Raw genomic sequence first — 27739 nt, 5'->3', positions numbered from 1 at the left:
TTCTCTTTCTATTGTATTAAGTTTTCTTTCATGTATTTCAAGAACAAAGCTACTATAAGTAGCTAAACAAGTTGTCTTCTCCTCTTCAAAGGAGTTGATTTATGTAATAATATTATGTCTGAATAATTTCTTTAAAGCCTCTTATTCTTTCATGCTCATATTTTATAATTAAATTTATATATCATACGCCTTAAGGTAGAAAACGAATTAAGGCTGTGCTGTGTGTCGTTGAAGGAGCTTGTGCAGAAACCATCTGTTGCGACTGCGTGGTTGGAGTGTGAGGAGCACTTCATAAAACTCGGCAGGTATGACCCGACGACATTTTGGTCAAAGAGGTATTTGAATTTAATTCATCTTACGGAAGCATGTTGGACCCTAATTCGGAGTATATCGGCTGGAAACCTTGCGTAACTAATAGTCTTGCATGACCGAGACTTGTTCGATATGTTAACAATGTCACGTATAAAGAATTAGTTACTAAATAATATTTAATTCATAAATGGGGATCACTAGGGAGTTGAAATAAAAAAATTGTGATTAGGGAGTTAAAGATAAAGTTAAATCATTTACCCTTTTAGGATATATATAGAATATTTAAATTAAATGGACACATACCTGTACGAAGAAGGAAATAAAAAAACGAAAATCCTATCCCCAAACACTTGCTCCCTCGTTCTCCTCTCATCTCCCTCCGCAGATGTGCTTAATCCGCTGACGAAACTTTCAACCGTTCGAGGGGTATCTTCTTTGCATCCGTAGATTCGATTTGAGCCAAACCGAATTGCCTCCAATCAGATCCGCCACTTGCATCCTCCGGTGAGGCTCACTAATTTTCACGTACACATTATAGATCTTATCGTTCCTGTAAGATCTCTAAATCTACGTTTTTACTACCGTTCTTTATCCGCTTGTCACATTTTCCGTTGTTAGATCGATTGACTTGGGAATTTTTTTGCAGGTTCTCTCGCTAGGTAGTTTTCTGCTGCTGGAACTATGTAAATCTTAATGTAATTTTCTCATACTGTCAAATGTCTCACCTTCGTATTGTTAAAGAAATTGTTTTTGTATATGTTCCTTATTTATCGATCCATATTATTAAATGGTGGCCTGCCACAGTTGATATCGGAGTTTTTTTTCCCTAATTCCCTTTCTCGAGGCATATAAAACTTGTGAGATTCATAAAAACTGGGCTGTAAATGTAAGATTTTTCTTGTTATTTAGTGTGTGTTGTTTGTATTTCTGGATGCAATTAGTTGTTCGTGTGAAAGCCAGATGCCAAGTTTCTAGCGGTAAAACCAAGTTAGTGTAATTTGTAGTTAGGCGTATATCAATAGGGCATTTACTCAATTCCACTGACCTGCTCATTCCTTGGATTAATGTTCTTTAATTTTATATTATATATTTTACCTCATTTTATTTTCATTTAAAGAGAGCACTCGGTTCGTCATGTGGACTTGAAGTGATTTGCTCCTACTCGTTAATTCCATTGGAAACTTGAAAGTGTTTTTTTTAATTTACTCCGTATTATAGCAACTTTTTTTTGATGAGTTGGAACAATTTATTTGAATTTACGTACTTCAACATTTCTTTGTTGTTTTTTCCCCTGATTTCCTAACGGTGAGTTGTCCCAAACGTGACTAGATTGACATCCATGAAACCATGATGATGCAAGGAATGGTGGTTGCATTCAATTCTGCTTGTTTATATTACTTTGTGATAGTGACTTCAGTTTTTATTTTGAAGGATAGTTTTTGTTGGAGATGTTTTGCACTTCTTTTCTAATGACTTTTCCAATCTGCATTGACTCCAGACTATGCACTTATCAAGAAGTTGGAGTATAAGGATTGATTGAGTTAGAGAGTCGAATTATTGTCATGATGTTATACTGTTATTGTGTGTCGTTTTATTAGATTGTTGGCATATGAATATTTGATGATTAATTTTACGGTTTAATTTTAGCTGTGTTGCGGTTAGTGAATTTTTGGATAATAATAAATTTTATGTTGATGTTATTTTATTTCGTATTTGAAAGTTTGATATAATATTTTGGAAACGTTTTTTTTTAATTATGTTTGTCATTTTATTAAATTTAAGAAAAATTTAATTTTAGTTCATAATTAATTTATAGATATGTATTGGTATTGTATTTAGGCTTCACGAGCTCGAAAACGAGCCCGAGCCCGAGCCCACTTAACGAGCTTGAATACAAGCTTGCTTAACTCTTAACGAGCTTGCTAAACGAGCTAACGAGCCTGAAAACGAGCTCTTTTAACGAGCCAAACTCGAGCAAGGCTCGTTTAGTTCGATTAATGAGCCGAGCCCAAGCCGAGCCCGAGCCTAGCCCGAGCCTACATAAGTAGTGAACGAGCCGAGCCGAGCTTTATGATAAAAGCTCGGTTTGAGCTCGAGCCGAGCCCTAGCCTCCGCATATACCAAACGAGCCGAGCCCGAGCCCGATACTGTTCGGCTCGGCTCGGCTCATTTACATCCCTAGTTTGGTGTGCCCAATAAATCTTTTTTTTATTTTATAATTAAATTAATTATTAAAAAATAAAAACACAAAAGAAAACCTACCCTTCGTAATACCCATCACTTGGTGTGGTCTAAATAAAAAAAAAGAGCCATCTCCTTCCTCCTACATCGTGGCTGACATCATGGATGAAGAAAACCATGAACAAGGTTCGGTTTTTTAGCTTCCACTTCGGCAAAACCACCTCTATTTGCTACAACCCCTTTTTCTCAAATTACATCGCCTTTTCGATTGAAGCCGCTAAAATCATACGAACAACGGATTGGAAAATCTACCACACCCTACACGTTTCCAAAAAACCCGGTACTTGATTTACAAATTTGAAAATTTTCAGCTTTTTTCTGTGTATGATGAATCTATTTCAAAGATTCAAGTCCTACACTCCTACTTTATGGTGATTTTTTCGGGAGTGAAATCAGTTGTATCGTTTGAAAAATTTAGTTGCTTACAGCCTCCAAGGTTTACGGGTTACTAAAATCTTCACTAATTCCAACAGCAAATCCTTCGAAATTTTGTTCTGCAGTTGTGCGTGTCTCTGAGATTGTTCGTGCTTTGAGATTTATATGGGTTAATTGTTTGGGCCTTCAGAAATCCTTCGAAATTTTGTTCTGCAGTTGTGCGTGTCTCTGAGATTGTTGGTGGTTTGAGATTTATATGGGTTAATTGTTTGGGCCTACAGATTTATATGAGTTCTTGGTTCTCATTCATAATTGGTAACAACAAGATTTGTTCTTTTTGTTTCATGAATAAAAAAAAAATAATTTCTTAATTGTTCATGATCATACATTTTTATGGGTTACTATTTTCAATTCATAATGGGTTACGAGAAGTTTTATTCTTAATGGGTTCTCTTTAATTGGTATAGATTGTTGGTTTAAATCCACATTAACAGATGCTTTTTCTGAATTCAATTTCTATGCGTTTGGCAGGGCATTTAGGTGAGGAAACAAGCAAACGATGGAGTTGTTAAGAAGATTAAAATAAGTTCTTCAACGTTCAGAAGCTGACGAAAAAATTTTGGCCTTGCTGAGGTTTGGTTGCTGGGCTAATATTTAGAAAGATTACCTGGATATAACCTACATCGTGCTGTCCAGTCTGGTGTCCAGTGATGTTCTTCAGGTAAAGGATTTAATTTTAAGCCCATAAATTTGGAGTTTCAGTATGGTGAGGCATATGGTATTTTTATAAGTTCAATTGAGTGTGCTAATGATTATTCTGAAATTTTTAGACTTCTGTGGGACTGTACTGTGGGGTTTGATATGGATTCATGGATGATTCTATGTTGGCTTTCTTTTCAAATTTCTTAAATTAAGTGCATTTAAAAGTGTAATAACTTTTATCCTGCGTTAACTATTAATTGTGTGTATTGATGCCAAGATTGACATAAATAACTTCTATCCATTGTTAACTCTGAATAGTGTACATTGATGTCAACATTCCCATAAATTGTTACAGGGTGGAGGAATAGAAATAGAGGAAAGAGAACATCACATACACAATCTGATCTCTCTCTCACTTTTTTGAAAATGAAACTAATCCAGTTCATGTTTGACCATCTTCGTAAATAATAGTTGTCTGTGATATGGTGCTTTCAGAGATATACATTCTTTGCAGCTACTAATTTTACTCTTTAAAGCCCTTTGCTTAACTATTAATTTTGTGTACCCATGCGTTGGTCTCTTTAGATGGAAAAAATATTTTAGCTATGTTTGGATTCATTAACTTATAATGTTAGGCATGGCTGGAAATAAAACCAATCATTCATCAATATTTTAAAATATACATCGTCCAACAATATTTATTTCTGTCATTTTTATTTCATCAAATTTAAAAATATTTCTACTCCAACTTCTATTATATTGTCTATCGTTAGTTTTTTATGTCGTGAAAAAACAAGTTACAGTTGTGTTTAATGGCTACAACATATGTGTTAAAATTAATAAATATTTTAGTGCAGCCATGTGTTATTTACATAGTTCAGTTACAGTTAGTGAAAATATTCCAATATTATATTGTGTTAAATTGCATTTTTCCAATCTCATCTATTGTGTTTATTGGCAAACTTATTTTTAATTGTGCAAATTATTGGCAATCACAATATTTGCAATTTTTGTAGCAATAAATACAGTGTTTTTTAGCCAATATCATATCATATTATAAGATGAAAGATTGATTTGATCAAATAAACTTTTTACATTCATAAAGCGATGGTTCCCCTTCACGGAATTAACAAGTCTTACTCATTGATAAGATATTATGATCATACTTCTTTTACTATTTATTAATCCTAAGCACCTCATAGAAACTGATATTATCTTGGTCTGGTTTTATATTCCAAAAATGCCCCTCCACTAACCACGTTCTTATTTCCGTTTCAATTCACGCTGATTTTTTTCCCATTTCTCAATACTCAATTCACTCATTTCCTTTCCAATCGCTTTCCCGTTTCTAAATTCTCAAATCACTCATTTATTTTCCAATAGCTGATTGTGTAGAATGTAGATATCCGTTTATAAACCAAAAAAATCCAAACATCATATTCTCTCCAACTGAACAATCACAAATCAAGCATGGTAGTGGTTGTTTCTTCTTTCGTTTCCAAACTTTATCAACCCCTCTGCCTCTTTATTTTTCTTCCGCTTAGAATACCAAAGGCATCCCCACATGATGCAGTGCGCTTCCGTAAAAAAATCAACTCCAACCGATCGTCGTGTAAGAACATTTTTAGCAAATCCACGTTTTCTTATTAATTTGCTTCTGTTGTTTATATGTTTGAATCAATTGTTTCATTGACGATTTTGAAATCCACCAGCTGTTTCTTTTTCATGATTTATCGACAAACTTACTCGATTTAGTGTGAAGTTTTACTTTTTAATGTATTTTCTTTTATTCTACAGTATCGAATCATCCATTCGATTTGCAATTCAAATTTCCTATTTATCCATTAGAATGTATGCGTCAGTATTTATTTACTGTTCAGTTTCAGGATGGTTTTGCTGATTAATTTCATTTTCTTATTATCCCACTTTGCCGTTGGATTGTTCTTTTCCTGGGATAATCAGCTGTAGAGGTAATCTTTTATTGTCAACTTTTAGTTTTTAATAATTTTTATATTTAATTTTTGTGGTTGCCGTTTCTTATTTTTATATTTTATTCCTGCATTTGTAATCGATCTATTAATATTGGATGTTTGATTTTCATAAAGTTTCCAAGTACGAGTTGCATCAACGTTTTTCGCGACTAACTTTGAATTCCAGATTATAAACTAAGTATAATATTCTGTCATTTCAAAATTTGTGATATTATTATTTTGTTAATTGGGGATACAGGGTGTTTAATTGTTTTTTTGTGTTAACTTTTTAAAGTTGTGTCTCAGTTTTAGTGGTTGTAATAGTTTTTCAAGTATTAATTAAATAGATTGTTTAAGGGAAACGTCAGTTTGCTTTACATTTTTTTGGCCCCGTTTGAACTTCTAAAATGGTGAATTGTAGTAAAAAATTTGCACTGAAATATTGAGATTTCATTTCTCTAATTTAAACCATATTCAAAGGATAGAGGACATGCTAGCGCTAAGCCTTTATAATTGCCCTCTACCCACATTGTTTCTCAGTTCAACCCACGTTCTTTTTCCCCTCTCTCTCAATTCCAAAGCATCAGTTTATCTTACATAATGCTCGAAAAAAAAAACAGGTTCTGTTTATGACCCAAAAAACAACCGTTGTCTCCTTGCCAACAGGGAGAGTAGGAATCTATTTGAATATAATTCACGAAAAAGACAGATTCTCTGAAACAGTACAGAACACACCTAAATCAAGCATGGATATGGTTTTTGATACTTTTTCTGTCTTAATTTGCTTCGGTTGTTGTGGCAAACTTGATTGCCCTTTTTTCTCCCTTCGGCAAATATTTACATTATGCAATCCCACTCTTCTTATGATTTCAGTTGCTAGCTTAACCAATTGTATGTGATACTAAATACTTCTTTTAGTGTATGCAGGGTTGAGATACTAAGTACACCTTCTGTTCTATTGACCTCCAAAATTGTTGAAAATAGGTTTTTCCATTTACTCAATAAATAATCAAACTATTGGAGGTATTAGTTTGTAATCAAACTGCTCGAGGATTGTAGGTATCTCCATACAGGTAAGTTGGAGGCTTCATTTCTATTTTAATTCTCATGCAGTCAAACTGTTGGAGGTAATAGTTTGTTATCATGATACGTAATCAATGAGACTCTTCAACTTTTTTAATTGATACCTAATTGATACATATCAATGATACCTAATAATATGACATTTCAAAATGTTTTTTTATTATTACATTGTTAATTTGGGGTACTGAATTCATTAATTGATTTCTGTTATTATCTTTTTACAGTTTCAATGGCATATAGATGTTATGATTGATTGTAAAAGTACTAATTACATAGATTGTTTGATGAGAAGATAATTGATACCGTGGCAAATCACCAGTACCTAGGAGCAGGTGTCCAGTAAGAAGTAATGTGCTCATCTTGGGTTGGCATATTATTCGTAAGATGATAAATAGAGTCATTTTCAGAAGCTCCAGCCCTTGCATTATGCATGTAAGGTTGCAAATTAAGTGTGATTCTACCCGGTATCGTTATCAGTCTCAAAATTTTGAGATATGTTGAACATGTGCCTATGCTCCATAGCTTAATTGATTGCGCAAAAACTGTCTCGGCTTATTAACCCTTCGTTAATCGACTCAATCCGTGATCGGAGAATTCAGATGAACAATCAAGCACGATCGAATAGTGATGGAAAGATCAACAAAAATGATTTTGTATCATGTTTGAGGAGACATCCATTGTTGACAATCCTTTTCACACCTCTGTTGCTGCATATACCTCTATAATGGATGTTACTTTAATAGAGATGGTGTACTGATATCGATTTTTTTTGGTTCATTTGTGCTAGATTAGGAGTCCAAGCAAATTTTTATGTTGGTTTGTGTTGTAGGAACATAAGTCATGAGTGTGGTTCCTCATGCTTTTTTAATAGATTTTTGGAATTATCATTATTTATGAAAAATAAATTGTCCTTATTTTAGAAATGCGTTTTTTTAATCAATTCCAATGTACAGGAGAGTTGTGTCAATTTACTATAAACTTTCATGTTGTCAATGGTAAAGTCTTTTTTTTTTCCCTCTTTTCAAGATACTCTAATTTTTTTAAACTTTCTTCCATCTCAACACAATTTAAGTTCGCAGCACACGCATCACACTTAGTATTACATATTCTATACTCAATATTATTCATGTACAACGTAGCGCACACATCACAATTGAATAAAAATCTAAGCACAATTTTTGTTCATTTACAATGTCACACTCGCTCTTGAAGATTCAGTATATAACTGTAAAAGCAATGTCGCACACGCATCGCGTGTGCCTCGATCGCTCGTTACTCATTGTATTTCCTTTTCGAGAAATCGAAGTTGCATATTTTGCACACAAGGTGTTTGTTTTATTTCCTGAACTAGGTTATCTATTTCTGTGTGCTTCTGTATTGTTATTTAGTTTTGAGACCTTCCTCGATATATGTCACTCGCGTAAGAAAGTCCTAGCTTTGAACATTTATCGAGCACTTTCTGCTTTTATGCCCCAACATGAGGGGGACTCATTTCTTCTCTTTCTTCTACACACACAGCTTCCATGGAGGGAAAATTTGCCGTTCCTCTCCATTTAAAGCCAAGAAACATTCCATTCCCCAAAAAAAGTGATTAGTTTTCCAAAATCATGTTCTGTGGCGCTACTCATGTTTGAGTTTTCTAATGTGGAGTTGTTCATAGATGTTTTTCTTCAATGTATAGATGGATGGAAAAATAGCTAAAGAGCTCTACTCCGGCGTCGTGCAGTCGACTTGTATTGAAGACATAGGATCAACCTCAACACAAGCTTATCAAAATCTGCATGGTAAGACAAATGCAATTTGCTATTACAGTATTCAGCTTCTTGCACCGGTTATGATTAGTTTGGGTGTGTGTCTAGGTGCAACTCTAAAGATTGCTAGTTTAAGTGAAGCTCAGATTTCAATTACCTTGAAGAAATTATGTTACCATGAAATTGATTCTACCTACCAATCATGACACCATATGTTTGTGCTTATATTAAGGATACGAATAAATTTTTTTTCTTCCAATCAGATGCTAACTGGAAAAAGTTATTGGTATTCACCAGCATGCTTACCATCCACCATTTAGCTTACAGAAGTTTCTATCACACATGAATTGGTTGGCACACTGGTATGACCCTAGATTCGTGTTGGGTATTCACGGATTTTAGAACCTTCTTTCCTCCCCCCAAACAATGGTTTCTATTTTCATTCAGTGATATCAAATGAATCAGAAAAGTTCCAGATATTCCCTCTGAATTCTCATATCCCTCTTGTTCGTTCTTTTTCTGGTTCTAACCTAAGCTCGAATTGAGAAAATATTATTGGTACGGATTTTTGGTCGAATCACACATTGTTTTCTCTGTCATTCTCAACAGCTTCTAGTTTATGTTAACAAGAAAAGAGGAGAGTAAAAAACAAAAAAGCTAATAATTTTGCGTATTTAGAAAACAATATTGCAAAAATCTAGCCAAATGGTAGCTAAAAGTTAAATTATACTCGCTCATGTGCATTGAACTTTGAACTTCGTTGCTGGGGATACAAGTGTTTTGTATGTGCAGTGGAAATATTTCTATGCATTCCTCAGATTTTTGGAACTGTATCTGAACTTTGTCTCATTATGCCTTCTCCATTGATTTTCCTTTTATCACCACATCTCAAAGTAGAATTCTCACATAAATGGTTCAACATTATCGTGAAAGAACAATGAAAACTTTGCTGTATATATCCTCAGAAAGTGAACCAGGTGATTTGTGGTATGATGATGATGCTTCTTCTCATGGAAGCTCTGCTGAGATGTTAAAGGCACCATCTGATATGAATAGGGAGTGGCAAAGGAGGCATGATCAATTCCATACGGTATACCACAATTATTGTTAAAGGTAAATTCGCATTCAGTACCTAAACCCAAACACATATGCTTGTTCAGTACCCTGTCAGAAAAATATTTGTTTGAACTCTCTGGGCCCACATTTTTTTCTCGGATGAAAATGAGTACAAAACATTGAAAATAAGGTACGAATATATGATATTCCAGTACAAAACATTGAAAATCTGGTACAAAAACTTAGATTTTGAGTATAAAATTAACATGAACATTTTTATTAATAAGAAAAATATGTCATTAATATTAATATTTTTAGTATTCAAAAATCATATATTTGTATCAGATCTAACACATTTCGTACTCAAAAAACATATATTAGTGCTCTATTTCTGATATTTTGTACTCATTTTCATCAAAACATACAATTTGTCATTAATTTCAATATTTATCTATATATTTGAGTACTCAAAAATCATACATTTATACCAGATTTTCAATGTTTTGTACTGGGATATCATGTATTCGTACCTTATTTTTAATGTTTTGTACTGATTTTCATCCGAGAAAAAAATGTGGGCATAGGGAGTTTAAACAAACATTTTTTTGACGGGGGACTGAACATGTATATTTGTTTGGGTTTAGGTACTGAATGATACTTTACCGTATTGTTAAACCATTTGTTTAATGTGCAGTAGAGGACATTATTTATGTTTTTCTTTAATCCTTTGGTTCTTGGTATGCTACATCTTTGGTTTTCTGGTAACTTAGATTGGCTATCGAGATGGTCTGATAGCTGGAAAGGAAGCTTCTGCACAAGAAGGATTCAATATTGGCTTCAAGGATTCAGTATCTATCGGCTACAATTGGGGTCGTGCCAGAGGGATTACTAGGTGTGTAATTACAAAAACTTTTATTAACTTATTTTGCTACTTAAGGTGTTTTGTTATGTTGGGGTCAAGTGGGCAACATTTATCCTCATTGTACTATGTGATTTTCTTAACGGCACGACAGTTAAAACATAGGATATTGCATAGTTTCAAAATTTTGAGTTCTGCCCTTTCTGTCGCTTGTTGATTCTATACCTTCCATTTGATTTGATCGACTTCTTCTTCTTGGTCAGTTACTTTGTTCGTTGAATTTTATGTCCAGTTTACCACTTTGTGTTATAGTGCTATGGCTTTTCTTCCCCATGGATTAAAGGAAAAGATGGTTGAAACCGAGGAAACGAGAAACAAGTTCCAACGCTTGCATGAATCCATTCATTCTCTCTCGACAACAGATGCTCTAAAACTTTTCCACGAGTACAAGAAAAGGAAGGCGAGAAACCAGGACGAGGATGCTACTCGCAGAGCCACCGATGCAAATTTGAATAACCAAATTCGAGACATCGACGTTTTACAGAATTACTATAGAGAGCTGCGGTCACTTGTGGATGAATCTCCTCTTGTGGATGTGAGGATTCAAAACGAATCAATTGAAACATCTTTGTTTACTCCTTAGATATCCTTCGTATTGCCCCTTTGATTCGTTTCTATTAGTTAAATCCCATTAGCTCTGAAAGTTTGTTTCCTCTGGTCAATGTTATTGCACATTAATTTTAACGTTTAAAATTAATAGAATCATTTATTTTTAATGTGGAACATACATAGGTTTTCACTGAATATTAATAATCATAGTTCTTTTAAAATTATTCTAATTTTTATTGTAATTGTGGTTATTTTAAATTATTATTAATAATCTTATTTAAGTTTGTGCGAACAATTATATACAATTGTATGGGGGCAATTTCACTTTTTAGTATCACAATTTGATGTAATTTGATATTCGTATCCGATGTAATTGTTCCCAAAAACAAATATATATATATATACAAATAAATATAAGTTCATATATATATATATATTTATTAATTATTTAGATAGATAAATTATTTTACTGATATCATAAACAGATATTTGACAAGATAAAATAATTTTTATAAAAAATAATCTGCCATAGAATAGAATTTTGAGTCCGATTCATTTTGTTGGTCTGTTATACAACGCACGAATGAGAGTTTTTTTCTATTAAATTGATTAGATAAAGTTTAAAAAAATTGAGTTCTTTTTCACATGATTATTTAGAGTAATTAAATTTATATAATAAAATGGTCAAAAATTGAGAAAAAATTCCGAAATTAAACCTTAGAATTATTATCGATTTTTTCATCCACCACTCGTTCCATTCATAAAGTATTTAATACTATATTTTGATCCATTACAAATTACAATTAGAGCTATTTCCACGATTTGGGCTTCCGGTTATATTACTCATTGTATTTCCTTTTCGAGAAATCGAAGTTGCATATTTTGCACACAAGATGTTTGTTTTATTTTCTGAACTAGGTTATCTATTTCTGTGTGCTTCTGTATTGTTATTTAGTTTTGAGACCTTCCTCGATATATGTCACTCGCGTAAGAAAGTCCTAGCTTTGAACATTTATCAAGCACTTTCTGCTTTTATGCCTCAAAATGAGGGGGCTCATTTCTTCTCTTTCTTCTACACACAGCTTCCATGGAGTGAAAATTTGTCGTTCCTCTCCATTTAAAGCCAAGAAACATTCCATTCCCCCAAAAAAGTGATTAGTTTTCCAAAATCATGTTATGTGGTGCGACTCACGTTTGAGTTTTCTAATGTGGAGTTGTTCATAGATGTTTTTCTTCAATGTATAGATGGATGAAAAAATAGCTAAAGAGCTCTACTCCGGCGTCGTGCAGTCGACTTGTATTGAAGACATAGGATCAACCTCAACCCAAGCTTATCAAAATCTGCATGGTAAGACAAATGCAATTTGCTATTACAGTATTCAGCTTCTTGCATCGGTTATGATTAGTTTGGGTGTGTGTCTAGGTGCAACTCTAAAGATTGCTAGTTTAAGTGAAGCTCAGATTTCAATTTCCTTGAAGAAATAATGTTACCATGAAATTGATTCTACCTACCAATCATGGCACCATATGTTTGTGCTTATATTAAGGATACAAATAATTTTTTTCTTCCAATCAAATGCTAACTGTAAAAAGTTATTGGTATTCACCAGCATGCTTACCATCCACCATTTATCTTACAGAAGTTTCTATCACACATGAATTGGTTGGCACACTGGTATGACCCTAGATTCATGTTGGGTATTCACGGATTTTAGAACCTTCTTTCCTCCCCCCAAAAAATGGTTTCTATTTTAATTCAGTGATATCAAATGAATCAGAAAAGTTCCAGATATTCCCTCTGGATTATCATATCCCTCTTGTTCGTTCTTTTTTTGGTTCCAACCTAAGATCGAATTGAGAAAATATTATTGGTACGGATTTTAGGTCGAATCACACATTGTTTTCTTTGTCATTCTCAACAGCTTCTAGTTTATGTTAACAAGAAAAGAGGAGGGTAAAAAACAAAAAGCTAATAATTTTGCGTATTTAGAAAACAATATTGCAAAAATCTAGCCAAATGGTAGCTAAAAGTTAAATTATACTCGCTCATGTTCATTGAACTTTGAACTTCGTTGCTGGGGATACAAGTGTTTTGTATGTGCAGTGGAAATATTTCTATGCATTCCTCAGATTTTTGGAACTGTTTCTGAACTTGTCTCATTATGCCTTCTCCATTGATTTTCCTTCTATCACCACATCTCAAAGTAGAATTCTCACATAAATGGTTCAACATTATCGTGAAAGAACAATGAAAACTTTGCTGTATATATCCTCAGAAAGTGAACCAGGTGATTTGTGGTATGATTATGCTTCTTCTCATGGAAGCTCTGCTGAGATGTTAAAGGAACCATTTGATATGCATAGGGAGTGGCAAAGGAGGCATGATCAATTCCATACGGTATACCACAATTATTGTTAAACCATTTGTTTAATGTGCAGTAGAGGACATTATTTATGTTTTTCTTTAATCCTTTGGTTCTTGGTATGCTACATCTTTGGTTTTCTGGTCACTTAGATTGGCTATCGAGATGGTCTGATAGCTGGAAAGGAAGCTTTTGCACAAGAAGGATTCAATATTGGCTTCAAGGATTCAGTATCTATCGGCTACAATTGGGGTCGTGCCAGAGGGATTACTAGGTGTGTAATTACAAAAACTTTTATTAACTTATTTTGCTACTTAAGGTGTTTTGTTATGTTGGGGTCAAGTGGGCAACATTTATCCTCATTGTACTATGTGATTTTTTTAACGGCACGACGATTAGAATATAGGATATTGCATAGTTTTAAAATTTTGAGTTCTGCACTTTCTGTCGCTTGTTGATTCTATACCTTCCATTTGATTTGATTGACTTCTTCTTCTTAGTCAGTTACTTTGTTCGTTGAATTTCATGTCTAGTTTACCACTTTGTGTTATATTGCTATGGCTTTTCTTCCCCATGGATTAAAGGAAAAGATGGTTGAAACCGAGGAAACGAGAAACAAGTTCCAACGCTTGCATGAATACATTCTTTCTCTCTCGACAACAGATGCTCTAAAACTTTTCCATAAGTACCAGAAAAAGGAAGGCGGAAAACTAGGACGAGGATGCTACTCGTAGAGACACCGATGCAGATTTGGATAACCAAATTCGAGACATCGACGTTTTACAAAATTACTATATAGAGCTGCGGTCACTTATGGATGAATCTCCTCTTGTGGATGCGAGAATTCAAAACGAATCAATTGAAACATCTTTGTTTACTCCTTAGATATATTGACTATTGCCCCTTTGCTTCGTTTCTATAAGTTAGCTCTGAAAATTTGTTTTCTCTGGTCAATAATATCGTACATTAATTTTTAATGCTTTAAATTAATAAATCATTTATTTTTATTGTGGATCGTATACGTGTTCACTAAATATTAAAAATCATTGTACTTTTAAAATGATTCTAATTTTCATTGTAATTGTGGTTATTTTAAACTATTATTAATTAATTACCTTATTTAAGTTTGTGCGAACGATTGTATTATAACATAGTCCTTTAACACACACACACACACACACACTCGACATGTTATATAATTATAGTGCAATAATAATTTTTTTTAGGAACCAATTCATAAATAAAACGACAACGTTCTTCTTTACAAACGCAATTAGGAAAAGAGGACAAAAGTCATTAAAAACAAAAGATTCTCCCTTTCACTAAATATAAAGAATCTAGGGGAACGTCGACAATACTAGATAGAAATATTTTGATTCTACTCAATGACTTGACTTATGAAAAGCACTATAGTGGCTTCTGGAGATGCTTATATGATTGGTAGATTGAGTCAACAACATTACAAGCATCAGTCTTTAAAATGACATTTGGCCATTTATATTTTGATATCAAGTAAGACCTTATCTCAATGCCAATAATTCTGTTATGAGAATTAAGTGTCCCTTCAAAAGTGAGTGTTTTCGCTATTAGAACAACCCCTTTATCATCCCTAGCAATAATTCCAATTCCATAAGACCGTGAATCCTCAAAAACCACAGCATCAACATTGTTAGAACCTAATTGGGGGGGGGGGGGGGGGGGGGGAATTAGGTTCTATAGGCAACTTTAGCAATTTAAAGAGATTATGCAAATATGCAAGCGGAAGACTTAAAGCAATAAAAAATAAATGCGGTAAATAAATGCTTAAAATAAATAAATGCGTAAAGTAAATAAAGCGATAAATGAGATATGATATGTTTATGGAAGTTCGACGATAAATCATCTACGTCTCCCTTCTTGGTTAAGATCGATTAACCAAGGATCCACTAGCAATTCGAAAGCTTCGAACAACAACACGATCACCGCGTCTCTTGGCCTTGATGACTCCAAGGATAGCCGTAAAACTCAACACGATCACCGCGCCGATACAACTCGAACACTTGGCCTTAAGGGCTCCAAGGATAGCCTCAACAATCACAAAACACACTTGGCTTCACACTCAAGTGTTTACAACAATAGCACAACAACTTCACAAACTATTTTTACAAACAACTCTCAATTTTTGAATGTATCACACAAACACTTTCATAGAGAGAAGATTGCTTGCAAAGAAGAGAAGAAATGAGTTGGGATGTCTTGGGATATCTTCAAATGTCCTTGGAAAGCCTCTATTTATAGTTGGAAAGGATTTGAATATGATTTGAGTGCATGGAGCGTGTGTTGGGAAGACAAGGAGTAGACAAAAAGTGTTCGGCGCCGCTATCCCCTTCCAAAACAGCACTGTGCGGAATTTGTGGAAAAATCATATCTCTCAATCTAACCGTAGGATTGATCTGAAATTTTGAAAGACGCTGGAAACCATCATAATATTCATTCTGAATGGTGAAGATTGGATTTGGAGGACTAAAACATGTCCAATAATATTTGGAAGTCGCTTCATCATATTTTCGCTTCTTATTCTGTGCAACACTTTTAAACAATTCATATCTCCCTATCCATCCATTGGATTGACCTGAAATTTGGACAAAAGCTTTATTAAATCCTCAAAATGAATCTGATTGGTGAAGATTTGATTTAGATGTTTCAAACAGGTCCAGGAATTTTCGGAAGTCGATTCTTCATCCTTCGCTTCATGTTCTGCAGAAATAGGTGCTGCACGATATTTGTGGAAAAATCATAACTCCATATCTAGCAGTTGGATTGATCTGAAATTTTAATAGAAGTTTGAAAACATCTTTATCTTGACGATGATTGGTGGAGATTGGATTCTAATGTATCAAACGTTTCCAGTAAATTTCTGAATTCTCTTCATCATCTTTTCGCTATTTGCAGAAGTAGGTACTATGTGGGGGCATATATGAAAAAATTATAAGTCACAATCTAGCCGTTGGATCAATCTGAAATTTTGTCATCAGATTAAAAACATCCCGTGCTTGTTTATGATTGGTGGAGATATGATTTCAACGTATAGACAATTCCCAGTAATTTTCGGAATTTGCTGCTCTATACTCTGGCTTTTTCTGTACTTTTCTTCATATCCACATAAAAATGTTCCATATCATCCACATAACATTGTGTCCATTATATAGCAATACGAGACTTCATAAATACATCGATAGCTTCAAAATAACTTCCAATAATTTATTTGCCAATAAGGATCTAATCTGCAAAGTCTCACTTTAAACTATTAGTAATAATAACTGAGTTTTGTAATCATAAAAACATAATAATATGAGACTTGTTAATGCATTAAAAACATTAATCTCATAACACGAGATTTGTATGCGTTTAAGGCGTAACAATCTTCCCCTTTTGATGATCAGAAAACTTGGTTAAATAGGAGAAATAAATGTACAATATTAAATAAACAATTTAAATTTGCACAATAAAATTGCATAAATAAAACTATGCGAAAACTCCCCCTAAATTAAACAGTTATTTAAAAAAGTGAGATTTCTGGGGCCTGCGCCTGATGAGATTTCAGCGTTTTAAAATTATCGGGAAGGAACTTTTATATTTTCTTGGGTTTTTATTTTGGGCTCTTAATTTCTACATATAAAGAGATGGAAACACATACATTGGAAAGAGGGCCGCCACATACATACAACATATCAAAGAAAGGAATCAGAGATTTGATCGTGATTTTCTGAAGAAGAATTCTGGGCGTATTTGAAGAACGAAGACGGATATCGATAGTCCGGACACGGCATCGACGACAGATTTGTTTCATATCTTTTATTTAATTCTGAATATGCTTGGATTTTTGAATATTATTTGTTTTATTCAGAATTTTATTATGAACTAATTTTTTAGATTCTAGAGGTCAGATGGAACCTGGTGTAGACGCTTTCATGAATTTTTGATTTTATTGAATTGAGTTTCTTCTAGATTAATTGTTTTTTCTAGAATTGATTGTCTTTTCAATTACTGATCACTAATTGAATTGTAATATTTATTTGAAATCTGGCACTCGGGAGAGGGAATTTTGAATAGGACCAATAGAAAATACACTATTAATTATTTATATAGCTCGGGAGAGTGTATAATTTTAACAGAGCTTTTTAAAAGAATATTGTTTTGTATAGATCACTACAAGTAAATTCTTAATAGGTATATTGGAATTGAATTGTAGTTGATAAAAATTATTTGTTGCTCGGAAGAGGGAAATAATAAACTTAAGTGTTCTTGGCTATTAATTGATTGGAATTCATGAAGATTAATTAATTAGGATTGATTGTTGTTGAAACCAGGAGAAATTTATACCTCTAGACCATTTTTATCTGATTGATTTTTATCTGAAAGTTGTGTGCGTGCTATCAAAAACTCATTGATTATTTTATTTTTTTGCAAAATTATTGATTATTAATTTTCTAAATAAAATTAGGACTATTTTAATTACAAGAACTGAATATTTTCATTTTACTCTCTTTGGAAACGATACTTGATTTATCACTATATTAAAACTTGACACTCGTACGCTTGCGAGTATTTTTCACAACATGAGCTCTCATAAATTAATTAATTGTACATAGACTGCTATCTAATAAAGAACTCAATAAGGTGACCTAACTAATTCTGGGTTTACAAAGTATTAAAATAAATTGGTATGTATTGGAAAAATGAGTTGTGTACTCATTTAAAGTTGAAAAATAATTCGAACAAGTTGCGAACGAATTCTATATCGCGAGTAGAATTCGTAAGAAAATTATTTCTCGATTATTGATCAAATAGAGTGAATGAGAAATTAATTAGTTCGAATTTTATCAGTTGAAATATTTAATGAAAAATGATATATGTAAATGAGTATATAATATAATATATTATGTTATATTATATTATATATATATATTATAATATATTATGTTATATATTATATTATATATTATATATATTATGTAAATATACATATATCACTCGGCCATATGGCCGAGTGAATTTGAATTATATCACACGAATGGTCATGTGGTGTGGTGTGGTGAAGGGTAGCACCACTTCATGTGAAGTGGTGCTTGTTCCAATTGGTGAAAGGTTGTATCTTTTCAACAAGGTTTTTCAACATCTATAAATAGAGATCCCCTCTCATTTGCATTGCACACCATTTTCTATTCTCTTTTCTCTTGTTTAATTCTTCTGCGAATTTTTTAAGCTTTTAGCGCTTAAAATTTGAATTACAAGACATAAAATATTGGTTCGAATTTTCTAAGCTTTTTGCGCTTAGATTCGATCTTTAGAATTAAATTCGAGAAGTGTTTCAAATTTTAAGCAAAACACTTAGATCCAAATTTTACAAGACATAAAATCTTGGGTTTGGATTTATAAGTTGAATGAGTAAAATTCGAGTTCATAGCGTTCTAAACATTTCAAAGTTCATGTGACTTTAAAATTTGTAGTGCTACTATTTTAAATTTTATAGTCATTGTATCTTGAAAAACGTTTTGCCAATAGCCGTAAGCACCGGGGCGGGGCAATAACATTTTAAGAAAAAAGAGTCAAACTCTTGCCTCGACTAATTTTCCTTTAGCCATTTTTTCACCCGCATATACTCAATAAATCCCAAGATTAGTATTTTATACAACAATCTTAAAACGTTATTTGAACCAGTTATGGCCCAAGTGCAAGAATTACAAGTGATCTTGCAAGAAATTCATGCGGAGGGAATGACTCTTAGTGACTCATTCCAAGTGGCGGTCATGATAGAAAAGTTGCCTCCTGTGTGGAAAGACTTTAAGAATTATCTCAAGCATAAACGCAAAGAGATGAGTCTTGAAGACTTGTCATGCGCCTGCGAATAGAGGAGGACAACAGGGCATCCGAAAGGAAGGCCGGAACAAGGATTGAGGCAAGGGAAAATTTGGTGGAACAAAATACCATCAAAAATAAAAAACACCAAAAAAATGGTCCAAATAAGGGAAAATCCAAAAAGTTTAAGGGAAATTGTTACAACTATGGCAAACCCAACCATTTGTCTCGAGATTGCCGAGAAAAAAAAGGTAATCAAAAGAAATCAAGGGACCAAGTGAACATCACCAAAGAAGATAAATTGTCAACTGACATGTGTGATCTCATGTTGTCTGCGGTTGTGCCAATCTAGTGTATAATCAAAAAGAGTGGTTTATTGATACTGGAGCAACAAGACATGTATGTGCAGAAAAAGAGATGTTCTCTACTTACACCCCGATAAGTAGACGTGAACTCTTTTTGGGTAACTCAAATGCGTCAAACATCGTGGGTCTAGGTAAAGTGGTGCTAAAACTGACATCCGGCAAAGAACTAACCCTTATTGATGTGCTGCATGTTCCGGACATTAAAAAGAATCTTGTATCTAGATCAGCACTTGTCAAAGCTGGATTTAGACTAGTGTTTCATTCTAACAAGTTTGTATTGTCTAAGAGTGATATGTTTGTAGGAAAAGGCTATATGGATCAAAGCCTTTTAAAATTAAATGCGATGAATGTACTTCGTAATATTGAAAGCAATAAAATATATTCTTTTGTTTACTTGGTTGAGTCGTGTTATTTATGGCATGATCGTTAGGGTCATGTAAATTATAATTCATTACGTAAACTAGTAAAATTAAATTTATTGCCTTCAATTGATGTTAACAAGAAACACAAATGTGAGATTTGTGTGGAGGATAAATTAACAAAGGCTCCATTTCCATTTGTGGAAAGAAGTACACCGCATTTAGAATTAATTCACACCGATTTATGTGATTTACAGTTTGTGCAAACTAGAGGTGAATTAAAAAAAGTATTTTATTACTTTTATTGATGATTGCACAAGGTATTTTTATGTATATCTGCTACAAAATAAAGATGAAGCTCTTGAAGTGTTTAAACACTATAAGAATGAGGTTGAAAACCAATTGAACAAACGAATAAAAATTATTCGTAGTGATAGAAGTGGAGAATATGGAGCACCATTTGATGAATTTTGCTGCGAATGTGGTGTTATTCATCAAACTACCGCGCCTTATTCACCACAATCTAATGATGTTGCTGAAAAGAAAAATCGCACTCTTAAAGAAATAATGAGCGCAATGTTTTTGAGTTTGGGATTACCACAGAACTTGTGGGGGGAAGCGATCCTTTCAGCCAACTACATTCTTAATAAAGTACCACACAAGAATAAGTATGAAACTCCATACGAGTTGTGAAAATGTCACAAGCCTTCCTACAAATGTTTAAAAGTGTGGGGGTGCTTGGCGAAGGTGAAAGTACCAAAACCAAAGCAAATAAAAATTGGACCAAAAAACAATAAATTGCATATTTATTGGATATATGAAAATAATAGTAGTGCATATCGATTTTTGGTACATAAGTCTAAAATAAGTGATGTGCACGAAGGAACTATTATTGAATCAAGGACTTCTGTCTTCTTTGAAGAAACGTTTTCTTGTAAGGAAAAGAAATAGATAAGTTCTCGAAAAATGATTTATGAAGATAAGAGTGGTCAAATCACAGAAGAACCACTAGAACTAAGACGTAGCAAGAGGGATAAAACTGCTAAAGATTTCGGCCTTGATTTTCTTACATAGATATTGGAAAATGAACCAAGGACTATCAGTGAAGAACTATCAAGTCCTAAAGCCTCTTTTTGGAAAAAGACAATGAACAATGAGATTGAATCCATTATGCAAAATCACACATGGCAATTGGTTGATCTTCCTTCGGAAAATAAACCATTGGGATGCAAATGGATTCTCAAACGAAAATACAAGACTGATGGATCCATTAAAAAATATAAGGCTAGATTAGTAACCAAAGGTTATAGACAAATGGAAGGTCTTGATTATTTTGATGCATATTCCCCAGTGAGGAGAATAACATCCATTTGAGTATTGATATCGATTGCAGCATTGCATAATCTATAAATACATCAAATGGATGTAAAAACAACATTCCTCAATGGGGAACTTGAGGAAGAAATATACATAGACCAACCCGAAGGGTACGTGGTTCCTGGGCAATAGGAAAATGTGCGTAGACTCGTTAATATGGGCTTAAACAAGCACCAAAACAATGGCATGAGAAATTTGACAAAACTATGTTGTCAAATGGTTTCAAAATTAACGAGTGTGATAAATGTATTTACATTAAAGGCATACCCAAAGAATATGTTTTAGTTTTTCTATATGTTGATGATATGTTAATTGTGGGAAGTAATATTAACATCATCAAAGCTACTAAGAAAATATTGACGAAGAATTTTGATATGAAAGATACGGGAGAATTAGATGTCATTTTGGGAGTTAAAGTTACCAAGACATCGGAAGGACGTGTGTTGTCGCAATCTCACTATGTGGAGAAAATATTAGAAAAATATAATGTGAATTACATGTCTTTGATTAAAACACATGTAGATCCAAATCTACATCTTGCCAAAAATAAAGGTGAACCTGTATCTCAATTAGAATATTCAAGGATAATTGGCAGTTTAATGTATATCATGAACTGCAGTACTCGTCCGGATATTGCATATGCTATCAACAAATTAAGTAGATTTACGAGTAATCCTAGTAATGACCATTGGAAGGCATTGATAAGGGTACTTAGATATCTAAGATACACTTTGAACTATGGATTACATTATACGAGATATCCTGCAATGCTAGAAGGTTATAGTGACGCAAATTGGATATCGGATATAAGGGATTCAAAATCCACAAGTGGTTACGTATTTACCATTGGTGGTGGTGTCATATCATGGAAGTCTTCTAAGCAACCTTGTATTGCTCGGTCCACAATGGAATCAGAATTCATTGCTTTGGACAAAGCTGGAGAAGAAGCAAAATTACTTCGAAATTTCTTAGAAGAAATCCTTTGTTGGAATAGGCCCGTGTCCTCAATAATAATTCATTGTGATAGTCAATATGCAATTGGAAGGGCACAAAGCAGCGTGTATAATGGTAAGTCTTGACATATACGTCGTAGACATAATACCATACGACAATTGATCTCTAATGGCATTATCTCAATTGATTATGTAAAATCAAAGGAGAATCTCGTGGATCCACTAATGAAAGGTATACCGAGAGATCAAATGAATTTCCTATCGAGGGGAATGGGATTAAAACCCCAAAATTAAATCTTGTAGTGGATACCCAACCTAGTTCACTGGAGATCCCAAGATCTAGGTTCAAAAGGGACAACTAAATTACAAGATTGGAGAAACACCTTGGAGAAATCTCCTACCCATTTCTATGATAACAGTTTTTGTACGCAATAGGGGTATAAGGATAGGTCTATTCCTTTAATGATTCCTTAGACATACGAAATGGTATGTTACTCCTAGGAGATCACCTACGTAAGTGCGAAGTGTGGCCGCTTCAAATATGTAAAGCACTCGCGGAACCAAGCGGTGTCCAAGGCTGAAATGGACACAACGGTGAGAACCAAACGAAATGTTAGAAAGGTTATTGTGTGAGCATAATTGTCTTGGTTTACACAAAACAACGAATAGTTCAAGGCATAAGTCCACTAATTGCCAAGTAAATCCGATTATGTTTCACTAACGAAGGTTCAAAGCCAAAAGCTACCTATCCTGATGCAATAATTTTTCGCTAGAATGCTATTTTTTGAGTCAGCATAGTCACATGCATTAATTTTCATTCATGTGGGGGATTTTTAGAAAAATGAGTTGTGTACTCATTTAAAGTTGATAAATAATTCGAACAAGTTGCGAACGAATTCTATATCGCGAGTAGAATTCGTTTATTTCTCGATTATTGATCAAATAGAGTGAATGAGAAATTAATTAGTTCGAATTTTATCAGTTGAAATATTTAATGGAAAACGATAAATGTATATGAGTATATATTATAATATATTATGTTATATTATATTAAAATATATTATGTTATATATTATATTATATATATTATGTAAATATACATATATTACTCGGCCACATGGCCGAGTGAATTTGAATTATATCACACGAATGGCCGTGTGGTGTGGTGAAGGGTAGCACTACTTCATGTGAAGTGGTGCTTGTTCCAATTGGTGAAAGGTTGTATCTTTTCAACAAGGTTTTTCAACATCTATAAATAGAGATCCCTTCTCATTTGCATTGCACACCATTTTTTCTATTCTCTTATCTCTTGTTTAATTCTTCTGCGAATTTTTTAAGCTTTTAGCGCTAAAAATTCGAACTACAAGACATAAAATCTTGGTTCGGATTTTCTAAGCTTTTTGTGCTTAGATTCGATCTTTAGAATTAAATTCGAGAAGTGTTTTGAATTTTAAGCAAAACACTTAGATCCAAATTTTACAAGACATAAAATCTTGGGTTTGGATTTATAATTTGAACGAGTAAAATTCGAGTTCATAGCGTTCTAAAAATTTCATAGTTCGTGTGACTTTAAAATTTGTAGTGCTACTATTTTAAAGTTGATAGTCGTTGTATCTTGGGAAATGTTTTGCCAATAGCCGTAAGAACCGGGGCGGGGATAACGTTTTAAGAAAAAAGAGTCAAACTCTTGCCTCAACTAATTTTCCTTTAGCCATTTTGTTCACCCGCATATACTCAATAAATCCCAAGATTAGTATTTTATACAACAATCTTAAAACGTTATTTGAACCAGTTATGGCCCAAGTGCAAGAATTACAAGTGATCTTTCAAGAAATTCATGTGGAGTGAATGAATCTTAGTGACTCATTCCAAGTGGCGGTTATGATCGAAAAGTTGCCTCCTGTGTGGAAAGACTTTAAGAATTATCTCAAGCATAAACGCAAAGTGATGAGTTTTGAAGACTTGATCGTGCGCCTGCGAATAGAGGAGGACAACAGGGCATCCGAAAGGAAGGCCGGAACAAGGATTGAGGCAAGGGCAAATTTGGTGGAACAAAATACATCAAAAAGAAAAAAGCACCAAGAAAATGGTCCAAATAAGGGAAAATCCAAAAATTTTAAGGAAAATTGTTACAACTGTGGCAAACCCAACCATTTGTCTCGAGATTGACGAGGAAAAAAAGGTAATATAAAGAAATCAAGGGACCAAGTGAACATCACCAAAGACGATAAATTGTCAACTGACATGTGTGATCTCATGTTGTTTGCGGTTGTGCCAATCTAGTGGATAATCCAAAAGAGTGATTTATTAATACTGGAGCAACAAGACATATATGTGCAGAAAAAGAGATGTTCTCTACTTACACCCCGATTATTCGACGTGAACTCTTTATGGGTAACTCAAATGCGTCAAACATCGTGGGTCTAGGTAAAGTGGTGCTAAAACTGACATCCGGCAAAGAACTAACCCTTATTGATGTGCTGCATGTTCCGGACATTAAAAAGAACTTTGTATCTGGATCAGCACTTGTCAAAGCTAGATTTAGACTAGTGTTTCATTCTAACAAGTTTGTATTGTCTAAGAATGATATGTTTGTAGGAAAATGCTATATGGAGAAAAACCTTTTAAAATTAAATGCGATGAATGTACTTTGTAATATTGAAAGCAATAAAAGATATGCTTTTGTTTACTTGGTTGAGCCGTGTGATTTATGGCATGATCGTTAGGGTCATGTAAATTATAATTCATTACGTAAACTAGTAAAATTAAATTTATTGCCTTCAATTGATGTTAAAAAGAAACACAAATGTGAGATTTGTGTGGAGGCTAAATTAACAAAGGCCTCATTTCCATTTGTGAAAAGAAGCACGTCGCATTTAGAATTAATTCACACCGATTTATTGTTCCCACGGAGAATGAATAATTGATATTATACTAAATATATGCAACTAATATACTCTTAAACTTATTTATACCTACGAAAGTGGTGTGATATTTTAATTACTAAATTTTACAATAAAATAAATATGAAGAACGAAGATCAAATGGAGATAGATTCTAGAGGTTTGATTTCACTTGAATTTTAACCATGTTAAATTTCTAAATATATCTAAATCAGAAGTTCTTCTAGTTTACTAGCCAAGGATTCTTAATATTTTCTATTTCCTTTTCCAAGTGAAAAATAGAGCATCAAATCTAATATTGATTTAAATATTCGGTTCGAACGTTCGCGAGCCGGCTCGTGAACTTTTATATAATATACATATATTATTTTATATAATATATATTATATAAAATATTATATATATATATATATTATAAATAATATTATATATATATATTATATATAGATAATATTATATAAATATTATATAATTTATTTGAATCGAACTCGAACTCGTACTCAAATTCTGTGTCGAATAGAATTCGAGCCGAAAATAAAAAAATTTTGAGCTTCGAGCTGAACTTCGAATATCTCAATTCGAACTCGAGCTTGAACTCGAACACTAAAATTTTGCTATAGTTTGGCTCGGTTCGGCTCGTTTACAGCCCTAGTTGGGGCTAGACCTAGCCACGGGTCGGTTCCGCGTCGAAACCGCCGGGTCTGGGTTGGAACCGCCGGGTCCGGGTTGGAACCGCCGGGTCCGGGTTGGTATTTTACCAACCCTTAACCGGCCCGCCTTTGGCCGGTTCCGGTTCGGGTTGGTGAACCGGCGGTTCTGGTCCGGGTCCGGGTCCGGTTAACCGCCGGTTCCGGTCCGGGTCAACACTTGCTTTTTTTAAAAAAAAAAAAAAAATTTTAAAAAATTTTACAATTAAACTTTTAAAAACTCTATCAAATATTTCTTATCTCAATAAAAAATATATAAATTTATTAAATAAAAATATATACATTTAAACTTTTAACATCTTCTAATATTATATTTATTCAATAAAAAATATATGACATTTCAACTTTCAATATTTTATATTAAAAACTATGTCTATCTCAATAAAAAAATAATTATATTTATTAAATAAAAAATATATTACATTTTTTATATTAAAAATTATATATATTTCAATAAAAAATTTATTACATTTATTCAATAAAAAATATATTATATTTCAACTTTCAACATCTTATATTAAAAACGAGTAAAATTCATTTTGATACACGAACTATTGATAAAATGTCAAATTGGTACATAAACTATTGAAAATGGTTTAATTGGTACATAATCAACTTATAAAGTCAATTTTACCCTTCACCTACATTATTTTAAAGTCTAATATTTTTGTTAAATTAAAATAAATACACAAATTATTTTTAAAAATGATTTTATTCATACAATTATAAATATAAATTTATATTTATTTAAATTTTATATATAGAAAAGAGATCGTACTCATTGTACGAAATATTGTAAATATTAATTAATACAAACATGTACATACACACATATATATAACAATTGATAAATTATATATTCAAAAATAATATATATTAAAAATATATAATAAAATATATATTTTTTTGTTTATCTATGTTATAATATTATTATTTATATTAATCAAATTAAAAATTATATATATGTGTGTCTTTCATTTATAATTTATAAATTTTACGTTGAATATTTTTTCGTATAATGATATATAATATTATTTTTATTGTATAGTAATTAGTAAATATGAATTTATATTTATACTTGTGATTAATATAATAATTTAAAAGACAAAATATGTATATAGTTCAATTAATCAATTTAATAACAATATTGAATTTTAAAAAAAATTAAGTAAAAGGAAAAATTGACTTTTGAGTTTGATTATATAACAATTAAACCATTTTCAATAGTTGATGTACCAATTTGACATTTTATCAATAGTTCATGTACCAAAATAATTTTTACTCTATTAAAAACTATACCTATCTCAATAAAAAATCTATTACATTTCAATTTAAACATCTTGTATACAAATATATTACATTTAATTATTTTTAATCACAATCTAATATCAAATGATCTAATAGCCTAGTGGCAAGAGTGATGCCTCAATACCAATTGGTCTTGGGTTCAAATCCAACATGTGTAGATTTTAAATATATTATTTAAAATTTTAACAAAATAATAAATATATTTAAAATTTTAACAAAATAATAAATATATTATTTAAAAATAGGCCGACCCGCCGGGTTGACCCGGGTCAACCAGCCGGTTCGGACCTGGGTCAGAACCGCCGGGTCGGCGGGTTTCAAAAGGAAAAACCGTGGCCGGTCCGGTCACGGTTCCGGGTCAAACCCGTTGACCCACTTAATCGGCCCGTTGACCACGGGCCGGTTCCGGGTCGGGTTCGGGTTTGACCCGGCCCTTGGCCAGGTCTAGTTGGGGCACCAAAAAGTTGTGTCGATGAGCTGCTGGTTCTGTTTTGGGACCCTTTTTTTTGTAGATTGGTGCGGGGGCGAGAGTATATTGGCGCTGGGGCGTGAGGATGGCGCAAGGGCACGGAAAAATGGCGCGGATGCACTGCGCCTGCTGGAATTAT

General features: G+C 33.1%; 2 protein-coding genes across 9 annotated transcripts; both read left to right on the top strand.

The window, feature by feature from the left end:
• Positions 1–632: 632 nt before the first annotated feature.
• LOC140876443 (uncharacterized) lies at positions 633–11125 on the top strand. 8 transcript variants are annotated; one of them, XM_073280408.1, is made up of 9 exons: positions 633–816; positions 959–1007; positions 3460–3649; positions 5511–5600; positions 6585–6673; positions 8365–8467; positions 9400–9524; positions 10261–10382; positions 10662–11125. In XM_073280408.1, the coding sequence occupies exons 6-9, from the start codon at positions 8365–8367 to the stop codon at positions 10990–10992; spliced, it is 681 nt and encodes a 226-aa protein (XP_073136509.1). In that variant the 5' UTR covers positions 633–816; positions 959–1007; positions 3460–3649; positions 5511–5600; positions 6585–6673; the 3' UTR covers positions 10993–11125. The 8 variants fall into 8 exon arrangements, with proteins under 8 accessions (XP_073136509.1, XP_073136506.1, XP_073136503.1 ...); XM_073280405.1 differs by having other exon boundaries at positions 6585–7115; XM_073280402.1 differs by having other exon boundaries at positions 6528–7115.
• Positions 11126–12203: 1078 nt separating this feature from the next.
• On the top strand, positions 12204–14169 carry LOC140874060 (uncharacterized). The gene is made up of 4 exons (XM_073277336.1): positions 12204–12306; positions 13235–13356; positions 13474–13595; positions 13855–14169. Exons 1-4 carry the CDS (start codon positions 12204–12206, stop codon positions 13901–13903), a joined length of 396 nt encoding a protein of 131 aa, XP_073133437.1. The 3' UTR covers positions 13904–14169.
• Positions 14170–27739: the final 13570 nt, after the last annotated feature.

This window comes from Henckelia pumila, chromosome 1, assembly GCF_033568475.1.
Source record: "Henckelia pumila isolate YLH828 chromosome 1, ASM3356847v2, whole genome shotgun sequence".
Taxonomy (NCBI): Eukaryota; Viridiplantae; Streptophyta; class Magnoliopsida; order Lamiales; family Gesneriaceae; genus Henckelia; species Henckelia pumila.
Note: the sequence above shows the minus strand (reverse complement) of the source record. Positions and strands in the feature narration are given on the sequence as shown.